This window comes from Corythoichthys intestinalis, chromosome 4 (genome assembly GCF_030265065.1).
Source record: "Corythoichthys intestinalis isolate RoL2023-P3 chromosome 4, ASM3026506v1, whole genome shotgun sequence".
Classification (NCBI taxonomy): Eukaryota; Metazoa; Chordata; class Actinopteri; order Syngnathiformes; family Syngnathidae; genus Corythoichthys; species Corythoichthys intestinalis.
The window spans coordinates 36,004,086-36,027,855 of record NC_080398.1 but is presented as its reverse complement, the minus strand read 5'-3'; the positions used below and the strand labels follow the sequence as shown (position 1 = coordinate 36,027,855).

General features: G+C 39.2%; 2 protein-coding genes across 2 annotated transcripts in view; one reads left to right on the top strand and one right to left on the bottom strand.

Annotated features, from left to right (window-relative positions):
* Positions 1-3,241, top strand: part of dnali1 (dynein, axonemal, light intermediate chain 1) — a 10,985-nt gene extending 7,744 nt beyond the window's left edge. Inside the window, exons 5-6 of the mRNA XM_057835295.1 lie at positions 2,984-3,148; positions 3,206-3,241. Of these exons, the coding sequence (XP_057691278.1) occupies positions 2,984-3,148; positions 3,206-3,241 (201 nt within the window). The remainder of the gene's footprint in view (positions 1-2,983; positions 3,149-3,205) is intronic.
* Positions 1,186-23,770, bottom strand: gnl2 (G protein nucleolar 2). The gene is made up of 16 exons (XM_057834926.1): positions 23,532-23,770; positions 23,253-23,334; positions 23,061-23,155; positions 22,728-22,867; positions 20,467-20,651; positions 20,335-20,401; positions 15,464-15,622; positions 15,265-15,378; positions 15,060-15,188; positions 10,919-11,023; positions 10,657-10,815; positions 8,698-8,805; positions 8,163-8,611; positions 7,912-7,970; positions 5,666-5,751; positions 1,186-3,586 (listed from the first exon to the last, which is right to left on the bottom strand). Exons 1-16 carry the CDS (start codon positions 23,593-23,595, stop codon positions 3,434-3,436), a joined length of 2,154 nt encoding a protein of 717 aa, XP_057690909.1. The 5' UTR covers positions 23,596-23,770; the 3' UTR covers positions 1,186-3,433.

The window sequence follows — 23,770 nt, the reverse complement described above, 5'->3', positions numbered from 1 at the left end:
TGAGACTGGGACGGAGATTTATCTTCCAACAGGACAATGATCCAAAACATAAAGCCAAATCTACAATGGAATGGTTCAAAAATAAACGTATCCAGGTGTTAGAATGGCCAAGTCAAAGTCCAGACCTGAATCCAATCGAGAATCTGTGGAAAGAGCTGAAGACTGCTGTTCATAAACACTCTCCATCCAACCTCACTGAGCTCGAGCTGTTTTGCAAGGAAGAATGGGCAAGAATGTCAGTCTCTCGATGATCAAAACTGATAGAAACATACCCCAAGTGACTTGCAGCTGTAATTGGAGCAAAAGGTGGCGCTACAAAGTATTAACGCAAGGGGGCCGAATAATATTGCACGCCCCACGTTTCAGTTTTTTATTAGTTAAAAAAGTTTAAATTATCCAATAAATGTTGTTCCACTTCACGATTGTGTCCCACTTGTTGATTCTTGACAAAAAATTAAAATTTTATATCTTTATGTTTGAAGCCTCGAAATGTGGCGAAAGGTTGCAAGGTTCAAGGGGGCCGAATACTTTTGCAAGGCACTGTATAGTCTGAAAAATACGGTAGTCTATTTATTTAAAAATTCCCTATTCTTTTTATTTTTAATTAAAACATTTAATTTAAAAACAGTATTCTCCTAAATTTAAGTTGATAAAACAATTGAAAAACAGTAAATACTGATATTTGTAGTCCTCAATCCAGTGTTTTTGGCATCCCTTTTAAGACTAATACGAAATTGTATTGTCTTTTTGACGATTATACTTATTAGTCTTAGTCATTTTAGTCATCTCAAAATGTCTTCGTCAAGTTCTGTTGACGCAAACTCCACTAATTTCTAGTTTTAGTCGACGTTAAAATGTTACTAAAATGACCAAAAGTGGTTTTGGCTGTAAAAAATTTTAAAAACTTACTCCAAAATGGGAGTGGGAACCTCTTGGTACTTCACGATACGGTACGATTTGCGATACAAAGCTCACGATAACGATGATCTGACGATATGGCGATACAACGATTATCGATACATTTGTAGAATATCCTAGAAGGATTTTCTGACCAACAACTAATAAACAGAAAAACAAGCTTCTGCTGTGAATTGGAATGAGTTTCTAACTGGTAGACGTCCAATCCATTTGAAATGGGAGGGTGGCAGCGAATGAACATTCGTTCATTCGCTGCCATCCCTCCCACTTCAAACGGATTGAACGTCTATGGCCGTCAGTGGCTTGCCTGGCACGGCCAGACTGTTCTCCCTGTGTTTGTCAAACACTGAGAGTATAGTCTGGGACCCAGCCCATTAACGGCCTCTCGAGCAAGTACAAAATCAATCGACAAATCAGATTCGTTTATTTGAGTGACATGTTCTTAACAAGCAATGTCACTCTTCCGTGTCGGAAGTCGTCTCCACAACAACACAGATGGCGAATGGGAGAGCCGAGAATATGTTCCAATCCACGGTAAAATCAGTTTTAAATTACCAAAAACACATCGACACAAGTCATTGACAACAGTCTGTCTCGCGCTAGCCATGTTGAATTAACTCCGCTCTCCTCTTATGTTTACTTCCGCGCGCAAGTCCCTCGTCCCGCCCGTCGCCGATTGGTCCACTCCGCTGTCTGTTTGTTGTGGCTTGCTCCACCCTGGAAATTTTATCCGCTTAATGGTGGCTACACTCAATAGCTGGAACGGACGTGAGTCCGGAGTACCAGGCTAGTCAGTGGCAGCCAATGAGGTAATTTTGGGCCATTTAAGGTCATTTACCTGTTGATGTTCAGTTACTTCCTGTTGGTTTTGGGGTATTTTATGGATCACTTCCTGTTGATTTTGAGTTACAGAACAGGAAGTGACCTGGGAATCACCCAAATGAATAGGCAGTGACTCAAACTCAACAGGAAATGACCTATAAATGCCCTAAAATGAACCGCAAGTGACCTATAAATGCCCTGAAAACCCAGAGTCTTAATGGATTGGGCGATGTGCACCGTCAACGCTGCCTTAGAGTTAACTGAGACACTATTATGGTGGAAAATTTTGGTAGCAACTTGTTGGTTCCTTTTTTTTTTTTTTTTTTTTTTTTACAGATATTGACACCTTTTTAAAACTATATCTCGATTCTTGGCAGGAGCATATCGATAACCTTTTGGAATACAAAGTATCACGGTATATCACCATTTCGATATTTCGTCACACCCTTACTCCAAAAATAAAGGTTCCCAACTATTTCGAATGAACATTGACAGACAAGCACATATCGGAGCGTCTACAAGGACAACGCCAACTTCACCCATTAGGAAAATATTATTTTCAATCAATTATACTCACCTGGACGCCACAAACTGTATATAAAAATAAGTTGGCCATGAATTTAAGAGGACAATTGCCATTAGCATTATCTTAATGCTAACGCGACGAGTTAAATTTAGTGTGTAATGATCACTCAGCGCAGACCTTTAAAGGCTAAAGCAACATTGTATATTCTTTCTGGCCAAAATAAGGAAACAAATCTTACCACATGTGCAAGCCTGGAGACAGGACGTCAGCCAATCATGCTAACTACACATTAAATCTCACACACTGTGAACATGATCGAAACGATTGCGCATTTTTGTCTTGTCAGACTAAAACTGGCAATTGTCTCGTTTTGTTTTAGTCTCCCAAAACACATTTTTAGCTTCTTATCGTCTCATCATCAAAAAACATTTTGGGTGACTAAATATTTTTGTTATAGTCATCATTGACGAAAACGACACTGCCTCGATCTTTCATTGAAGACTCCAAATTAAATTTTATGTGAGTGAAAAAAGTCAATGCACGGGATTTGTTTGCACAGGCTACACAAAATGGCTCGGCGCTGGGCCTCGAGTTTGACACCAGTGAAAAAACATTGTAAGATATAAGAGATGCGACCGATTTTTTTTTTTTTTAACTCAAGTGACTTTTTTGACACATAGCACAAAGCTGATTAGTCTTCCCTCCTTACACATATAGATAGATGACCTAGAAAAGGAGAAACAAGAGTTGACGATGCAGCTAAACGAGCAGAAAGCCGAACGCGTCGCCAACGAGAAGCGAAATGATGAAAAACTGGACGCGCAGGAGAAGAGGCACATGGAACAGATCCACTTCCTGAAAAAGACCAACCAGCAGCTAAAGGTAGAACTTTCCTATCATGGTTTCATTCCAAATCCTAATATTTGTCTTTCCAATTAGGCCCAGCTGGAAGGGATGGTCTTGCCAAAGAAGTAACATACAAACTGCATTTCCATAAGCCCTAAAATTGTCTGTACACCAAGATACATTTGAAATTAAGACTGGGATTCCCCTGAGAGCAACAAAAATAACTTTATATAATCACGTCGCTTCTATTTAGGAAAAAAAAAAGTTAAAAGCCTTTTTTTTTTTTTTTTTTTTTTAATGTATATAGTTTATTGCTACCCTTTAGCGCTTAGCTCTCTTAGCTTTTCTTCCCTCTGATGTTCCTGCTTGGTTGTCTTTCGTCTTCTTGTTTTTGTTCTTGTTTTTGACGTTGTGAGTTTCGTAGTAGCGCGAGCCGACTTTCTTCGACCGCTGGGCACGATCCAGCGCTCTTCTCTGTAAGGAGAAAAATACCAAAATAAAAGACAAAACATGGATTTATCAGCATATACCACGAAGAAAATATGCTATTTTGCAAGTTGTCCCACTTATAAATCATGGAGTCTGAAATTGTCATCATAGGTGCTTGTCCACTGTGAGAGATAATCTAAAAAATTCAGAAATCACAATGCATGATTTTTTTTAAACAATTAATTTGTGTGATAAAGCTGCAAATAGGTATTTAAACTAAGACTGTCAAAATTATCGCGTTAACGGGCGGTAATTAATTTTTAAAAAATTAATCGCGTTAAAATATTTGACGCAATTAACGCACATGCCCTGCTCAAACAGATTAAAATGCAAGTACAGTGTAATCTCCACTCGTTACTTGTGTTTTTTGGAGTTTTGTCGCCCTCTGCTGGTGCTTGGGTGCGACCCATGAGCATTGTGTATTTATTGACATCAACAATGGCGGATTACTAGTTTTATAGATTGTTTGAATTGTGATTAATTACGATTAATTTTTAAGCTGTAATTAACTCGATTAAAACATTTTAATCGTTTGACAGCCCTAATTTAAACTCAGCTAGAATTCTGACCCGTAAAGACCTGTTAGTCCGCCTACCTGTATTAAAATTCCACCTCCATTCAATGTATTATCCTTAATCAAATGCACTTGGTTGAGGTCAATAGCAGCATAAAGACACCTGTCCACCCCATACAACACGTAAGACTCAAACTGTAACATGGTCAAGACCAAAGAGCTGTCCAAAGACACCAGAGACAGAATTGTTAAGCTCCACAAGGCTGGAAAGGGCTACGGAGCAATTGCCAAGCAGCTTGGTGAAAAAATTCCACTGTTGGAGCAATCATTAGAAAATAGAAGAAGCTAAACATGAAGGTCAATCTCAATCGGAGTGGAGCCCCATGTAAGATATCACCTCAGAGGGTCTCAATGATCTTAAGAAAGGTGAGGAATCAGCCCAGAGCTTCACGGCAGGCGTTGGTCAATGCCCTGAAAAGAGCTAAGGCCACCGTTTCCAAGGTAACTGTTTGTAATACACCAAGACGTCAAGGTTTGAAATCATGCGTGGCACGGAAGGTTCCCCTGCTTAAACCAGCATATGTCAAGGGACGTCTTAAGTTTGCCTATGACCATTTTCGATGATGCAGAGGAGTTGTTGGAGCAAGTTTTGTGGTCAGATGAGAGTAAAATAGACCTTTATGGTCATAATTCCAATAACCAGATTTGGAGGAAAAAGAATGATGAGTACCATCTCAAGAACACCATCCCTACTGTGAAGCATGGGTGTGGGAGCATCATGCTTTAGGGGTGTTTTTCTGTGCATGGGACAGGACGAGTGCACTGCATTAAAGAAAGGATGATTGGGGCTCTGTATTGTGAGATTTTGGGGAACAACATCCTTCCTTCTGTCAGAGCATTAAAGATGGGTCGTGCCTGGGTCTTCCAACATGACAATAACCCGAAGCACACAGCCAGAAAAATCAAGGAGTGGCTCTGTAAGATGAATAACAAGGTTCTAGCAGGGCCTAGCCGGTCTCCAGACCTAAACCCAATAGAAAAGGAGTTTTAGCTTCCTCCAAAGGTTGTTTCTCAGCAACAGCCCACAAACCTGACTGATGGGGGGGTCAAGATCCCTCCCGCAGTGTGTGCAAACTTGGTGAAAAACTAAAGGAAACGTTTGACCTCTGTAATTGCAAACAAAGGCTACTGTACCAAATATTAATATTCTTTTTCTCAGATGTTCAAATACTTAATTGCAGCTGTTCACACAAACAAATCATTTTTTAAAAAATCATACATTGTCATTTCTGGATTTTTCTTTTTAGATTATCTCTCTCACAGTGGACATGCTCCTACAATGAAAATTTCGGACTCCTCCATGATTTCTAAGTGGGAGAACTTGCAAAATAACAGGGTGTTCAAATACTTATTTTCTTCACTGTTTTATACACTCTTAGCTCTTTCAGTACTATTGACGATAATAGACTGACTGGACGTCTAACGCAGTGAATAGCAGCCAATGAGTTAAACTAAATGAAAATGTAGATGGGGATGTGCCGTTTTCTTGCCTCTTTGGACGACAGTTTAGGTTGTTGGGCAGCTTCGTCCTCCTCATCATCATCGGCTTTCCTCTTTCTGTTTTTCTGTGTGGCCGCTGGGAGAAAAAAAAATGGATTTAAATAACACGAATTGTACATAAAACCTTAAAATTGAACCTAAATGTTGAAAACAAACAGTTCTCAAATATTTAATACAAATGTTTTGCAAGTAAGAAGTTAAACACAACCAATCTTGAAAAAGAGGCAGAGATTATTTTAGGCGCCACTAGAGGGAGGCAGCGTAATATTAGTGAATTCTAAGAAAGATTACTTCAAGGAGGAGGTTATGTATTCCGTCAGTAAGTTCTTTTGACTGTCTGTATATTTGTGTTTAAAGGGAACCGTGGACAGAAAGAAAGATACACGTGAGTGTGAGTTATAATAATCTGATATTCAAACTCCTCAATCTTTTCGTTTTTATTAGGGCTGTCAAACGATTAAAATTTTTAATCGAGTTAATTACAGCTTAAAAATTAATTAATCGTAATTAATCGCAATTAATCGCAATTCAAACCATCTATAAAATATGTCATATTTTTCTGTAAATTATATATATATTCTGTAAAATAATTTGTTGGAATGGAAAGATAAGACACAAGATGGATATATACATTCAACATACGGTACATAAGGACTGTAGTGGGCATTTCACTCTACCGTCATTTAAATCTGTCTATGCTGTCCTCACTCCGAAGCGTCTACTTTTTCCAAAGCTAGACAGCTAGTTAACGACGCCTTAATAATCAGACTTCTTCCTTTTTCATCTGATTTATTAATAAAATAGCCTCAAACCACTGTCCTCTTTAGACCGTAGTGAAACTACAAAAAAAAAAGTACACAAGCATTGCATTAGCAACAACGTTAGCTTAGCACGCTATACAGGTTCACTAAACATAAACAAAAAGTGTCTCATACAAAAAAATATAACATTTCGCTTACTAACATAATATGTACATTCTTTACAACAACCATACTTACGGATAAATCTTGTCCAAGGATCACATAAGCACAACATTACAACGTAGGCGTCAGCCCGAGACGTCGTGCAGCCATATTGAAGTGGCAAGAAAGCAATAAACCATGTCGCAAAAAACCTTGCTGTAAAACTTACCAAAAGGCAGAATACTTACGTTAATTGCGTCAAATATTTTAACGTGATTAATTTAAAAAATTAATTACCGCGCGTTAACGCGATAATTTTGACAGCCCTAGTTTTTATAGAATTACAAAAATTATACCCCTTTCCCACTGGCCAAAAAAACCCATGTCAACCCACTAACAAACGGCTTTTGGTGGCAGTGGGAAAGGTGCAGCGACCCGCCTCGACCCGTGTCAATAAACCCGCTAAGCGACCCGTGTTAAAATCACCTCGGCTCTGATCGTCATGCAGTGTGAAAGCAAAACCCGGTCAACAGTCAACACCCTAATATACGTGGTGATGTAGGCTCTTACGTGATGCGTCATAACAACGTGCCAGTCACCTCCCATTTAACACGCCCCACAACCGTAGTTAGGTCGAGGCTCACAACAAAGCTAGTAGAAGAAGAAGAATTCACGTGGCATACGTTGCCTCAGCACAAGCAGAGTGTTGATCCTTTGCTGCATTTCGACCATTTTGAGGGCAGTAAAAAGCATGAAAACAGAGAACACAAACGGAAAGGAGGCTTCCATGTTGCTCTGCATTGTTTACTTCCTTGAACTGAATGACTTCGGTCGCACTTGACGTCACGTAACCTTACGCACGGCTGAGGAGGGGTGTGGGGTTAGACGGGTGGAAAAAAAAAAAAAGACACGGCTTTTTTTTTTGTCAATGGGAAAGGTGCCAAATGCCAATTACTTGTGGGTTGCATCGGCTTGGGAAAAACGCGCGTTGACCCACTAGTTTCAGTGGGAAAGGGGCATTAGTTTATGATAACTAGCAGGTCGATATTGTTGTTGACGACGTAATGCACTTTGGGCGGTCAGTCACTGGGCAGTGCTGCCGTACTTCCTCAATGTCACTCGTTAGCTACATACACATATCGTCGGCAGTATTTTTTTTGCTCCTGTATCTGTACTTTTACTAAAGTAAAAAATAAAAATAAAAAAAGTGATTACTTCCCCCACCACTGTAGAACTGTGAGGTGGACGTGCCAACCACTCTGCTACCCTGTGGTCTCAGTTGATGTTCTTATTTAGTCTTTTGAAAACAAAAATAGTGACAATGAGTTAGTTACCTTTAGTTTGTGCCTGTTTGATGCCTTTCAACACTTGGTCTGTATCAGCTTTAGGTATCCTGTATTTAAACAAAAAAAGCAAAGATTATTTTCCACTCATTTGATTTTTATCACAATTAAATGAAATAACATGAGCTACAGTGTGTGTGTGTCTGTAAAGTGACAAGCTGGACAAGATGGGATAGCATGGACCCTCTTGAAATATAAATACCACATAAATTGGACGCCTATCACAGTCACTCATCACTGACCTGATGGCAGAGAAGCGTTTGGATTTGGCTCGGTCCAGAAACTGCTTATACTTGGCGATCTTCTCATCCAGCTCACGTATCACCTGCTTGGAGTTCTTTTTTTCAGCGACCGGATTCTCCTCAACGACCGCTTCCTCCTCCTTTAAACCTTCCTCTACCTCACTCCCCTCTTCCCCTCCATCATCTTCTTCATCCTCGTCTTCCGAGCCAGAGATGTCCAAGTCTGGCATCTCTACAGGGACTAGGTCCTCCTCGTTGAACTCTGGCGCCACGTTGATCTTGCCGAAGTTTTGCCGTACGTTGGACAAAATCTTGTTGAGTTGCTCCTTCTGTTGCTGCTTCTGCTGCTCTTCATCTTCATTGGCGACAGGGACGAGGGCGGTGTCCTCTGTTTGGCCTTCCTGCAAGCTGCCTACCTCTGCTGGGGCAGCTTTTACTGGCAAAGGTTCCTTATTTTGATAGAGAACAAAAATATAAATAACAATTTATATGTACATACAAGGCATACTCAGTATACTATCTATACATGGTTTACCTCTTGGTCACCTTCCGGCCCTGGAGGTTTCACAAAGAAAGGTATACGCCCGCGCTGCCAATCATTTAACACCATTTTGGACACTGTAGGTAGATCCGGTTCACCGCCCTGCACAATACAATTTATTTGCCATATTGACAGATAGAAATGTGCGAAATTTCTGATTCTTAGATTATTTGCGATTTGGCCCTGGAAGAATCGAGAACAATTCCCAAACATCCAAATTCCGATTATTGAAATATGCAAAGTAAAGCGGAACTAAAACACATTCAGGGTGGTCTTTGCGACGCAATGAGGAATGGACCGAGTGTAAACATCATGCTCAACTCACGGCTCTGGCTCAACTCATGCCGCTAGATAAAAAAACAATAATACCTGACTGCGGCCGACAGCCGCTACTATCTTCGCCCATATAATGCTACGGTAGATATCACATGTATAAAGAACTAGATGTGAAATGACAGACTCGCCGGCGATAGTAAACAGCCGCCATCGTAAAGCAGTAGACTTCTCTGGAAGGCTGTTGTAGCAAACCTTCCAAGCAAACCTAATTAACTTTGTATCTAAAAAGACTCCTAAATCGGCAAAATCTTGACTTGAATCCATCTTTAAATGATGAAACAGTTTTAAAACTTTCACATGTCAAAAGTAGACAGACAGGAAATTATGGAATAACGGGAGCAATTTTAACAACTTTAACGGTTGATTCACAACATTAAATTTATTGAATGTAATTTAAAGATGCTGATACAGAATGGGGACTTCAGTATTTTATTTAATGTTTTGAACGGTTAACTTGATACTCAAATAGTTTATTTAATCAAAAAACAAACAAAACAAAAAAAAGAATATATAAATATTTAAAATGTTTATGTTCAAATATATTTATTTTGAATAAATGTGTAAATAAATAAAAAAATAAATTATGTTACATATGCTGGAATAATAAAAAAATATTTAGAATATAATTACATATCAAAATTTCTGAAAAAAATGAATTGTTTAAAAATACCCCAAAAATCTAAACATTCTATTATGAAAAAAAAAAGTAATATGGAATCACCCCGAACATAGATGTTTGGAGGGGGGAAAAAAATTAAAATTAGATGGGCGGCGCGAAAGGTTGAAAATGTATTGTAATACAACCAATTATAAAACTAAAATGCAAAAAAACTCCCCCCAAAATGTGCCAAATAAATTATAGATTTATGCACAGAAAACAATTATGAAAATATTAAAAATATTACTTTCAAAATAAAACTGTTACAATGGTTACAAAAGAAAATATAATACATAAAATAAAAACAGTTAATATTTTAAAAATTAAGTTACTTCCAAATTCTAACAGACTGTTTCAACCATCCATAACAGAGCTTTTAAGAAAATCTAAACATTGAATGCATAAAGTACTTAAAACAACATTGTAACTTTTCAGTTTTGGTCGATTTTAGCAATGCAGATTGACAAAAGCGGTAATGTTTTGCCTTAAAGAAGACTGCGTTTCCATGAGGACAAGCGCACAGAGTCGTAAAATTCTGATCTCTTGGTCACCTTCAGATGGATTGAACAAAATTTGTTTTCAGTGGCTGTGTGAAGGATGAAAATTAATGAGGTAATGAATACAATTGTGGCAGAACAATAGCATATGACGATGTTGAAAGTAAGAAACGTTTCATTTCCGAATACGTCAGTAGTCAGCACATTTGTAGTTTTTTTATGTGGCAGGGTTCCTGACACCCTCCTCAAAGTTAATTAGTGCTGGTGAAAGCGATAAAGACCCCCTCAAGATATAAAAGAGGTTACATTCAACTAGTTGTCACTCAATATATCATCACAAATGTGATGAAAATATTTCATGAAGGGTGAAAAGTTACCGAGTGTTGCTCTAAATACTAAAATAATCAAATTATAAATTACTCCCCCAAAGTTTTAGTGTCATTCCCATCAGTCTTCTCTGACCTTCAAAAGTTTCCCGGAGCGAAACGCCAACTTCTCGAGGAAATCCTCTGCCGAGCTCCACGTGGGGATACGGTATGTCTTCTGGATATATTCTGGCTTTGCCCGTTCTAGCACCGCTTGAATGTGTTCCTCTGGGTCCTTGATCTTCTCTACTTGAACCTTCATGACGGAGGAGGAAGAAAAAATTAGCAAATTTGAAGCCATGAATCTTTTCACACATACACACTTAAAGACAAAAGATGGAAAACGAAGTGAAACATACCACTCCTTTGAGAACAATATCAGTTTCACTGTCCTCTGACGGGTAAACAACGCCGGGACAATCAATGAGGAAGATCCGTCTCATCAAAGTAATGTATTGCCACACCTGGAATGAGGACAAATACTGTCGTTAAACAATTTTTTTTAAAAATCTAATTTTCTTCTGTAGACAAATATATACACAGGGGTGGGACAAAATAATGGAAACAGCTAATGTTTTGGCATCATAATCATTGAACATATTTGTTAAAGAATGGTATGGGGAACATTCTAATGAAGTTGAGCATCTCGTAAGGCCGGCACAATCCCCAGACCTCAACATTATTGAGCATTTATGGTCAGTTTTAGAGATTCAATTAAGACGTGGATATCCACCACCATCATCTCTAAAAGAGTTAAAGTGTATTCCAATTTAACAATGGTTCAAAATTCCTTTTTAAACAATAGTTTGGAGAATTGAGGCTGTAATCAGTGTTTCCCACCAATGAAAGAGACTGTGGCGGCCCGCCACAGTCTCGTTTGGGGCCGCCACAGTCTCGTTTGCGCCCCCCCCCCCCCCCCGCCGGAAAAAAAAAAAAAAAGATACTAATCATATGCGTCAGTCAGCCGATTACACAGCTGTAGCCCACTCCACTCTACTACCCGCGCGAGTGAGAGCAGCATTTTAGAGTAGTATTTTATTTATTTATTTATTCATTTAAGAGACGCAAGGGGAACGAGTAGGAAGAATGGGAGAACGAGCGAGATAGCGAGAGATAGCGGTCGCATGTCGTAGCAGCCCGCTGTTATTTTGTTATTGTTTTTCTTTATTATTGTTACCACAATCAAGTGGGTAAGCAAATACAGACTTCTCTCCTTCTTCCCCATATCCGGGGCATTACAATAGTTTGGATCGGACTTTTCGGCGAAAGTGAGCGGTGGACGGCCGTCTTGGACGGAAAGCAAACTTTGATTGAACTTGCGCAGAGAGGCGGGGCCCAAAATAAAGCCTTGCTCTATTTTCAGAGCGTTGGTCACAGTAAAGTATTTATTAGTTCAAGCAGAGTAAAATGATACATATTCACGGTACAAGAACGTCGTTTCCGTGTCCATCGATTGGTAAGAAAAGGCTGTTTGTACGAGTGACGTGTGGGCGCTCCCGTCGGGGGGACATTTCGCATGGAGTGGCTATTTTTCGGCACAACACCGACGCGCCAACTTCAGACAATTACGGCTGACGAAAGTTGGATAAATGCGCCCCCCCGCCCCCCCAATTTCGCGAGCTCTGGGACACTCGAAAAATGACTCTCATACCTCTCCTTGCTAAGTTAATGGTACCTCGATGTGCGTTTGTGTGGAAATTTAGTTCACGAACAACGGGGAAAAAACTATCCACCTTCTCACCGAATCAAGAAAAACTTTACACGGCCATTAGAATTCCCCCAGTCCTGTAAATGGGTCAGTTGACAGAAGGACTGTTATTGTTGTGGTAATGTAGTACTTATGAGGGTCAAATAAAAAGGAAAAAGGAGGGCTACGACGGCGGTCTGAAACCCGCGGCTCTTGGCCCGCATGCGGCTCTTTAGTGCTGCTTCGGAGCTTTTTTTTTTTTTTTTTTTAATGAAAAAAGATGGGGGAGGGAAATATATTTTTTGTTTTAATAGGATTTCTAGGAGGACAAACATGATACAAACATTCTTTCAATTCATTAATATTGTAATGAAGTTAAACTTGTGGTGTCATCGTACAACAGAGTAGTCACGTGGTGCGCTATAGGATCCACTGCAGGGAAAATAAACATTTAATCATGAAGGCTAATTATGTATTTCTAGCCAACTTATTCATTTTTATAGTAGGCTAATATAGCTAGTAAATATGGCTCTTTCAACAGTTTGGGTTGCCAACCCTGAGTCACTACGAGATGTAAGTCGTACTATTGCTACGAGAAAAAAAAGTCGCATTATTACATAGGGTAACGTAGCTGTAATCAGCAACGCATTTTACATACATGTACCGTAGCTGAGAGCTATAACATTAGCCTAGCTAATGAAATATTTCAAATATATCTTTGTTATGGTTCTTCTTGGGGGGAAAAAATAATGAAAAAAAAAAAAAATTCGCCGTGGCACGACATGGTGTGGCTGTCCAACTCCGATGCAGCCCACCACCACAGTTTCGAAAAATCCTATGGTCAGAGAGCCTCCCACCAGTCTCCTAAAATCCTGTGGGAAACACTGTGTAATTGCTGCAAAAGGCGGACCTACACCATAATAAATTAGTTTATGTTGATTTTTTAAGGGGTTCCCATTACTTTGTCCAACCCCTGTATGTATACAAGGGGTGTCACAATACACTGAAAAGGTTATATATCGTGACGCTTCGTAGCCCAAAGTTTATCTATGTTCCCACCAAGAAACGATATATAGTTTAAAAAAGGTGTCACTGTTTAAAAAAAAAAATAGAAAAAAGAACCAACAGGTTGTGACCAAAATCCTCCATTAGAATTGTGTGTACGTTAGCTCAATGACCGCCATTGATGGAGGTAGACATCAAATTAATTTTAACTGGATTGGACGTCTAGCACCGTCAATGGCACCGATACCAAAAGAAGAAGAAGTTGATTTTTAGTTACTGGATTTGGGGAAATTCTTGAGTTACTTTTCAGTAACCCAAAATTAATAGGATGTGATTAGTAAATCCCCCAAAAGGAAAAGGATGTGACCTGTAAATAGCCCAGAAAGTAAAAGGAAGTGACCGAAAATCAACAGGAAATGACGTGAAATGCCATAAAATGAACTCATTGCCTGGCATTGGCTGCCACTGACTGCCATAGACTCCAATCTGTTTAAAGTGGGAGGGACAGCAGCGAATGAACTAGGGCTGCAGCTATCGATTATTTTAGTACTCAATTAATCTATCCACTAGTTAGTTCGAATAATCGAGTAATCGGATTAGAAACATTTTATGCGTAGTAGAATACATTTTAAGCAGAGGTGCACGATAATTATTGGTCCGATAATAGGAATTATGACGTCATCCCAATAAATCCGATAACACAATATATTATCGGCCCTATTAATAATATTTTTGGCACGGTGTCGGATTGGGATTTGTGCGTTTGTTTCCACTCCTGTTTTTCCAGTATGTAAAGTTTTGTTACTGTCTTTGTTTTGTTCATTATAATAATGTTCATGTCATCATTAAAATTCTGGTTCGGTCAAAGGCAAATCTAAGCTGAATCAATCACTAGTATTTTTGACCTGCAGGTGTTCAAAAACTCAGGTGAATATACATTGAAAAATCATAAATATATATATTATCGGTTATCGCATTAGTATCGGCCTTGAGGAGCAGGAAGTTATCGATATCGGTATCGGTTTAGAAGAAATGGATATCGTGCACCCCTAATTTTAAGAGATGCAAAACAAAGGCTTGCTAAGATTGCATTTACAAAAGAATATTAAATGTGAATAAAAAGCTAAAAAATCCTGAGTGTTTCTTCAAATTATGCAGAAGTACACTCTCATTTAAAAATAAATTAAAATACCTGAGTTTCACCTCAAATGGTACAAGTACATCAAGATAACAATTGGCTAACTTGCATAGCAAAAGTCTGCTAGCTTAAATGCTATAAAATGCTAACTTTTTTTTAAATGCTCTTAACAAATCGTTCAAACACGTATCCCACAAGAAACGGCTAAATATACCTATAAAGAAATTACGAATGCATAAAAAAACATTAGGTCAAACAGAAACGTATGTTGGGTCTTCGCAGAGAGCAGCTGGATTCTACCATGATAAATGAGTTATGTCATATTCATTGTTGCCCCTAGAGGGCAGTGGATCCACCCAAATGAATAAAACTAAATGCAAACACTTTCAAAACAAACCATTACAACGCCATTCTAATTAAATGAATACTCGAGGCAGCAAAATTTGATTCGAAGCTTTTCTCTAATGGAATTACTCCAGTTAATCGAGTAATTGTTGCAGCACTAGAATGAACATTCCACCCACCCTAGTGATAAGACCCCTAGTGATAAGCATTCACGGCTTGTCGGCGAGTCCTCAGATTTGAAATGAAATGGATGTCTATCCCAGTCAATGGCACTGCAGCATAATTTTTCACTGCCACCCCTCTCATTTAAATGAGAAACCTCTACCTTGGTTTCTCCAGCAATGGGCGCCACATTGCAGACTTTCTTTGATCGTAGCGTGTTGATGACGGAGCTCTTACCCACGTTTGGGTAACCAATGAACCCCACGCTGATTTGTTTTTTGTCCGTGTGGAGCTGCAAGAGGGGAAAAAAAACAACAAATGTTCACATTACTTCACTTCTTTAAGAAGGATTTTTTTGTTGGGTTTACCTTGCCAAACTGTCTTAGGAGCTGAATGAGGGAGCCTTTACCGAACGAGTTAGTGAGACTGGCGTGGAAAGCCAGCGTGGGGTACTCTTGGGACAACACTGCCACCCAGCGTTTCTGGTTTAAACAAAAAAAAAAAAAAGTATTTTATTCAAGCTACACCGAATTCGAATGTGCTAAGGGGAAACAAACAAGGTCTTACAGTGACCCAAGTAGGGATAAGGTCACATTTGTTGAGCACAAAGATCAAGTGCTTCCACGATTTCTCCTTCTTGATGTAAGACTCGATGTTCTTTGAGCGTGTGCCCATGGGGTCACGGGCGTCCAAAACTTGGATGACGACGTCAGATGAATCGATCACCTGCAGTGTGGAATGAGTTCAAAATGAGAACTCCAAAATCACGTACAACCCCTAGCAAAAAGTATGGAATCAACAGTCCCGGACAAGCACTCACTAATTTTATTACTGGTATGTAGAACAAACTCGGATAAAAAGCTTGAAAAAAATACTTGACATTCAGAAACACTAAAATGAATAAAAAAACATGGTGGTCAGGAAATGTTACTTTTATAACGTGCAGGGAAATATAGAATCACTCCATTCTGAAGAAAAAAATATGGAATCACTTCATTTTGAGTAAAAAAAATACACACACACCCAGTCAATTTCCTTTCCTTAATTGGGCCCCGATCTCAGATTTGATTTGCTCGTTAGTCAGCAGTTAAAAACAGTGCAGTTATCACACTTTGGAGGGCTGCTGGACCAAGTGGATTCACAAGAATCATGGCTCCAACAAGACGGATGTCTCTTGAGACCAAGGAGAGGATTACCAAACTTCTTGAAGAAGGTAACGCTACACGTATGGTTCCCAAAGATGTGGGCTGTTCATAATCAGCTGTAGGGGTGTGACAAAATATCGAAATGGTGATATATTGTGATACTTTGTATCCCAAAAGTTTATCGATATGCCCCTGCCAAGAATCGATATATCGTTTTAAAAAGGTGTCAATGTCTTAAAAAAAAAATAAAAATGAACCAACAAGTTGCTACCAAAATCTTCCACCATAATAGTGTCTCAGTTAAAGACCAAATGTGAATTTCATAACATGCCAAATAGGGTCACAATTAAAGTAATTAAACATTGTCCAACAAATAAAGCATGAAAAAATAATTTATACATTGTATATTTGACAAAATAATCGCGTTTCTGAAGTTCGAGCCTGAAAGGGGACGAACCCGGAAGTGATACATCACACAGAGAACAGCGATGGCAGCGCTCCATACGGCCGCCATACAAAGCCCTTCAAACAATGATTCAAACAGCGATATAAGCGATAGATCGAGCGCAAGGGAGGAGATCCAAGTTTTTGAAGAGTTGGAGGAAGAAGAGGAGCTTGGAATTTTATGTTGGACCTAACATGTATTAGCCAGACGTTAATCAGGATGCAAACAATGTGCCTGGACTACCTGACATGGAATGGAGACAAGACCCATCGAGATTACAAGATTGATAAGATATAGGCTGTTATTATTTTCATGATTTGAAGATGCAGGCGTTTGCACATGATTTTATATTTTTGTCTATCTGATGACATTGTTTAAAAAAAAATAATAATCAGACTTCATGTTCATTTTGGCAGATCCGGCAGCTCTCGTGCATATAAAATAATATTATAAAAACGTTGGGGGGAAAGAAGGAAATGAGTCGTTGATGGCTTTTTCCACTTTATTGTGGCAACAATAAGAAAACAAAATAATAGCGGACTGCCGCCACATTCGACCGCAAAGTTTTGCTTCTCGCTCACCTCCCCCTCGCCTCCTACTACTCACAGCTCTCCAGTCCCAGCGTCTCTTAAACGGATCGTGCATAGTGTCTTGTTATGAGCTTTTTGTTGACAAAGGTATCGAACACACGACGTGCTGACAACTTTGTTTCTTCATTAACACATGGAGCTAACAGTACGAACACTGCTTGGGGCTCTCGGCAGGCTGTGCGGAGCAATAGAGCCTGTGCCTCTCTATCACACTCCTGTGTCACGTGACCAAAACAAGAGTAACGTTTCGTGCACTTCAGGGTACCTCAAAAAACATATCAGAATATTACACGTAGTTACGACATTACAGTATAAAATAATAATGGTGCACTGAGAAGCTGGACCAACAAATCACACTACTGACATTTAAATAAAAAAAAACTTGACATTTGCGGCATCTTGGGAGCAAGCAGCCAGAAGCCAAACGGTATTTCAACATGCCAAAAAGACATTTACTGTCTTTTTCAAAAAGAAGGAAGATGGTTATATAAGTATAACACCATTTACCATTCAAAACGAGTCAGAAAACCACATAGAAAAGAAAGATAAAAAGGAAAGTCCCACAGCATGGCAAGTGGGCATTTGCGTTTTGTTTTCAGCACCATTTTCTGCATAATGTAATGTCCGTAACTGTGTACGGGCCCGTGAAGGGGCCATCTGACAGCAGAGTGGTGACGTAGCGGGAAGTGAGGAGAAGAGTGCGGCGTGAGAGCAAAGTTGGCGGACGCATGTTGCAGCAGTCCGCTTTTATTCTTGTTATTTAACTGTTGCCACAATAAAGTGAAGGAAGCCATCATTCACTCCTCTCCTCTCTATTTCCCTATTCGGGCTATTACAATATGTTCCGGGACCTGTCCACATGCCGTCATCCCTGCGCTGTCATATGTACTTTGCGTTCCGGCACCTTATGATTTACAAATTAAGCACTGTTCCACAACAGTTGGCAGCTTTGCTTTGACAAAGTCATCAGTCATCTATCCAAAAATCACACTTAGTTTTTTCAAATCCTTGACCATAAGCAGACCGGTTGAGGAAGCAGGCATCTTCGAAGTCCTTGTAGCAGAGAACACGACTCGATGATAGCATGAAATTCATTCGCTTAGTGCGAACAAAAGATGTCCATTTACGTGCTCTGCTATCCTTCAGCCACTCATACAACTTTTCTTTAGATTGAGAACAATACATTGCCACACACAGCCGTGGCATCTTACCGAGAAGCAATGCAACAATACTGTGTGTATGGCTGACTTCCCTCGCAGTTCTCGGTGTGACGTCAATTCCGAAGATTGACGAAACGAAAAGCATTTTCGTTGTCAAGGGCGTTACTATGGGTTAAACAAAGAATCTGGAAGGGTTGCATTAAAAAAAAATAACGAAAATATGCTTATAATTGTTTAGCCATTGATATTATTCAAAAACATGGTTGGCCAACCTTACTTCACATTTGGCCTTTAACGCTAAGGCTGCATTGACGGCGCTCGACGCCCAATCCGTTTAGACTGGGAACATTCGTTCATTCGAAACCAGAGCATTCACAGTCATTCTGTCTGATTTTCAGGGCATTTACAGGTCATTTGCTGTTCATTTTAGGGCATTTACAGGTCATTTTCTGTTTAGTTTGAGTCACTGCCTATTCATTTGGGTGATTCCCAGGTCACTTCCTGTTCTGTAACTCAAAATACACAGGAAGAGACCCATAAAATACCCCAAAATCAATCGGAAGTAACTGAAAATGAACAGGTAAATGACCTTTAATGGCCCAAAATTACCTCATTGCCTGGCTTTGGCTGCCACGACTGCCCATAGACGTTCAATCAGTTTGAAGTGTTCAAATGGATTGGACGTCTACTAGTGATAAACTCATTCCAATTCACAGCAGAAGCTTGTTTTTCTGTTTATTAGTCATTTGTAGAATATCCTAGAATGATTTCCTGACCAATGTATCGACAACCGTTGTATCGCCATATCGTCAGATCATCGTTATCGTGAGCTTTGTATCGCAAATCGTATCGTGAGGTACCAATAGGTTCCCACTCCTAATCAACTGTATCAAAAATCTGGACCAAGTAAAAACAGCATGGCAAGGTTGTTAAAGTTAAGCGCACTGGTAGACTGAGGAAGACATCCAAACGCCATGACAAACAACTAAAGGCCATATGTCTTGAAAACAGAAGATGTACAACAAGACAAATGAAGAAATGGGAGACAGCTGGAGTCAAGGTATAAGACAGAACTGTGCAAAGGAAATGGAGATTTTCATACAGGAAAGCTAAAAGGAAACCATCATTGACACTTAAACAGAAAAGAACAAGACTGCAATGGGCTGAGGAGAGGCACTCGTTGACTGTGAATGACTCGATGAAGGTTATTTTCAGTGATGAGTCAAGAATCTGCATTGGACAAGTTGATGATGCTAGAACTTTTGTTTGGTACCGTTCCAGTGAGATTTACAAAGAAAGAAAACATCTACCGTAAATTCCCTCAGTCCTTGATGACATGGGGCTGCATGTCAGGCAAAGGCACTGGGGAGATGCCTGTGGTTAAAGCTTAAAAAAATCCACAAGCTTACATTGAAATTTTAGACCGCTTTCTTATCCCTTCAATTGAAAATATTTTTGGGGATAATGAAATAATTTTCCAAGATGACAATGCATCATATCACAGTGCTAAAACTGTAAAAACATTCCTTGGAGAAAGACTCATCCAGTCGATGTCATGGCCTGCAAATAGCCCAGATCTCAAGTCTATTGAAAACCTGTGGTGGAAATTGAAAAAAAAAAAAGGTCCACAGCAAGGCTCCGACCTGCAAGGATGATCTGGCAACTGAGATCGAAGAGAGTTGGCACCAAATTGATGAAGAATACTGTTTGTCCATGCCTCAAAGACTGCAAGCTGTCATAAATGCCAGACGCGATACAACTAAATACTAGAGATGTGTTTTGATTGTTATTTCTTTCTTTGTTTCACATGATACCATATATTTTTCCTCAGAATGGAGTGATTCTATATTTATTTCCTTGCACTTGCTCTATAAAAAGTAACATTTACTGACCACCACAATGTTTTTTATTCATTTCTTTTAGTGTTACTGAATGCTAAAGTGTAGCACTTTTGAACTAATTAAATATTTTTTTCAAGCTTTTTATCAGAGTTTGTTCTACATAATCAAATGTCTGAGTGAGTGCTCATCCGGGACTGGTGATTCCATACTTTTTGCTAGGGGTTGTACTAACCAATGACATTTGAATAAATCTATACCTTGTACAGTTCTCCCCAAATTCTCTTGGACTGCCCCTTTTTAAAAATCTCCTCACGAGCGACATCCCTGTTGCCCATTAAAAAAAAAGTATTTTAATGATTTGCAAGATAAGGCTGCAACAGCATCCTTACCGTACTCCTGTGTCTTCCATCACCAGGTCTTTGTCCTTGTCAGCACTGTAGCTCATGGCCGAAGCTTCAGCTTGGTCCAAAAGGTCTTTAACGTCGGTGACCACAAGACTTGGCCTCTTCCTTTGAGATTTGGGGCCAAACGTAGTCTCGAAACCCTCCGTGTCCAAAATGTGCACCTTGGAATTCTGCCAAAAGAACCAGTAGAGCTTATTTATGATAGGAAGTAAAATCATTACGATAAAATTTTAAGCATTATTGTTTTCATCAACGATGACAATAACGAGCTAAAAACAACATAACGAGAAAAGTTTTTCAGGAAGAGTTTTCGGCTGACGAGATAACAAAATAACCGTAACAAAAATGCGCCTTAGTTGCCGTCATTTGTTCACAACGTGTGACAAACAACAAAATTGTAATAACTGCATTAACCATCAAAGTGAAATCTAACTCTAACTGTAGTCTTGAAACAAATCTGAATAAGGAAAAACATTGCAATAAAATAATGCAAACTAGTTAAAATAAAAAGAGTAGCTGAGATCTGTCATGACAGAACATCGCTTCAATGATATCTGGCGCCATCTAGCGTCGTGAATGGGTATAATGTCTAGACCGCTTATACAAGACGATCCTCTTTTTCAGTGTTATTTCAACGCAAAAAACACCGTCTTATATTCGGGCCAATACGGTACGTTGTCTTATTTTTCCCCATTAGTCTCAAAGTAGGATTGCTAACATTTACAGTGTTTAATATGCAAGTGTTCTTTCAAATTTGTTGGAAACGTTTATTTTTGAAATTTATTTCCTTAAATGATTTCTTAATTTTCTTTTGAGTTAGGATGTCCCTAAATCCTAAACCCAAATCCTTCTGAATAAATCCTTTGAACTTTTAAACTTGAAAACATTTTGACTACCGTATTTTTCGGACTACAAGTCGCTCCTGAGTATAAGTCGATCCAGCCATAAAATGCCCAACGAAGAGAAAAAAAACATATACAAGTCGCACCGGACTATAAGTCGAATTTTGGGGGGAAATTTACTTGATAAAATCCAACACATAGAACAGACATGTCATCTTGAAAGGCAATTTAATATAAAAATACAATAGAGAACAACATGCTAAATAAATGTACAGTGTACAGTGTATGAACAACGAAATCCTACGTTACGGCTCGGTCCTGGCTATACAGCGAACTCCCAAAAAACAATGCTGGACGTCCGTACAATTTGCTGAATCAATTTGGTCCTCGATAGAAAACAGGTTCGCATCAACGTAAATAAATGATAATTAGGTACTATTAGTAATAAGTAACAGGTTAGCATGCGTTCGCTATCATTAGCACATCGTTCAAACAACCACACAACTGGCTCTAAGTGTCCGATCGCGGGTGGAAAACACACAACAACAACAGAAAAGATGATACACGCAGGTGTTGCCTCTGTAGAGATGATTTAAAAGCATAAACAATGAAAGTAGGTTCGCAGCCGTCTATTCTCTCTCGCTAACTCGCCCCTCACTCACTCAGAGCTACGTAGCTGTCCGTCTTCTTCTGGCGTGTGAGCACTCTTCACGTAAACAAGTGCGAGTGCGCCCTCACGTGGGCGTGAAAGCGCCACAAACTAAATGCATCCATTTCAAGTTAAAAAAATCAATAATACAATTGAACATACAGTGCCAAAGGCAGAACGCAAACGTGGCCATAGCTATAAAGAGTTATTCAGATAACTAAAGGATAAGAACATGCTAACAACTTTACAAAACCATCAGTGTCACTGCAAAACACCAAAATAACATGTGAAATTATATCATAATGTGTTAATAATTCCACACATAAGTCGCTCCTGAGTATAAGTTGCACCCCCAGCCAAAATATGAAAAAAAAACGCGACTTATAGTCCGAAAAATACGGTACTCGTGAACTAAAACTAGACTAAACGCTTTTTTCCCCCCTCCTTTTTTTAGTATTGATGAAAACTAGACACTGACTAACGCATTTTGAAATGACAAAAGTATGACAAAAAAGTATGAAAATTTAAAGGGCTACCAAAAACAACACTGATTTTAAATTGTTAAGATGTATGGAATGTATGGCTACCAATATCTTTATCGATGAGTGTACGTCTAATGAAATATTTAACTGAAATATGCCATCAGTAAGTTTGATATTATTAGTTTCCTGTCAAAAATTAATGCAATACTCCATATTTTTGTACCAAGACATTCCCGTCAAGTTATTAGGAGACCTTTGAGTGATAATACTCACGTGCGCTTTAATCCGACTGTGCAACAACGTCATGGGCACTTTGCTAGGTCTCATCACGAAGCGATACGGATTGTTCTGCACGGCGCTCATCTCGTCTTGGAACTTCTGCAGGGACGACTGCTTGATCACCCGCGTGTTTACTGCAATACAATAGCTTTCAATGAAACCCTCATGTGAGCCCCAGTGTGCTTATTTTTCGAATAACCTTGTACAGAATCACAAATAATTGTCATAAATATCTCATTATGTTTTTACTAGGAAACAATATATTGATTCATTTCATATATACACAATCATAACTTAAAACACCAGAATACATGTTAGTGAACTCACTAAACCACTTGATGTTGGGCTCGACTCGGGCCACTGTCCCAGGATTCACAGTGGATTGGAACTGTAAGGGTTTGATGACTTTTCCTCTCTTGTTACTGGCAAAAAAAAAAAAAAAAAAAAATCCAACACACGCACATAAATCATAACATTTATGACACCCCTCGAGTAAAGACACAAAAAACTGTCAATTACCATCTCTGTTTTTGCCTGTACATATTCAAACGCTTGATAGTGGAACGATCCCTCATATTTCCGCCAGCAGTCTTGACCCGATCTGACAAAAACAAACAATTTAGTTGAAATATATTGTATTTAACAACGTGTCAGGTTTTAGTATAGTCACAAAACGTTTCGTGGTATAACATTACTTATTTTTTTAAATAAAGTTTGACAATCCAACACATCGTTCAATGTAAATGTCAGTCGCTAACTATAAACAAACCGTACGGCTAACAGAGTTAGCTTACTTACCTGGGTTACTGCTGGACGACGAGGGATTAATCGTGCTTTTCCCCTTGAACTTTGGTTTCACCATCTTGACGGTTTAGTTGACAAAACCGTCGACGATACAGTAAAAACAAACAGCACCTAAAAAATGTGCCAAAAGATGAAGTTAGTTGTGGTTTCCCCTCTTCAGCTCGAGTTTGTGCGACACACACGTGTCAGGGAGGAGGAACGCGAAAACATCATCAAAAAGCGACACAGAGGAG

Excerpts from the sequence above, each read along its gene's own strand:
- gnl2 (XM_057834926.1), bottom strand. The coding sequence starts at position 23,595 with ATGGTGAAACCAAAGTTCAAGGGGAAAAGCACGATTAATCCCTCGTCG. Across the intron at positions 15,189-15,264 it reads TCCTAAGACAGTTTGGCAAG|CTCCACACGGACAAAAAACA; the intron begins GTAAACCCAACA and ends CCCCTCTTGCAG. Across the intron at positions 3,587-5,665 it reads CTAAACTGTCGTCCAAAGAG|AGAAGAGCGCTGGATCGTGC; the intron begins GCAAGAAAACGG and ends TTCTCCTTACAG.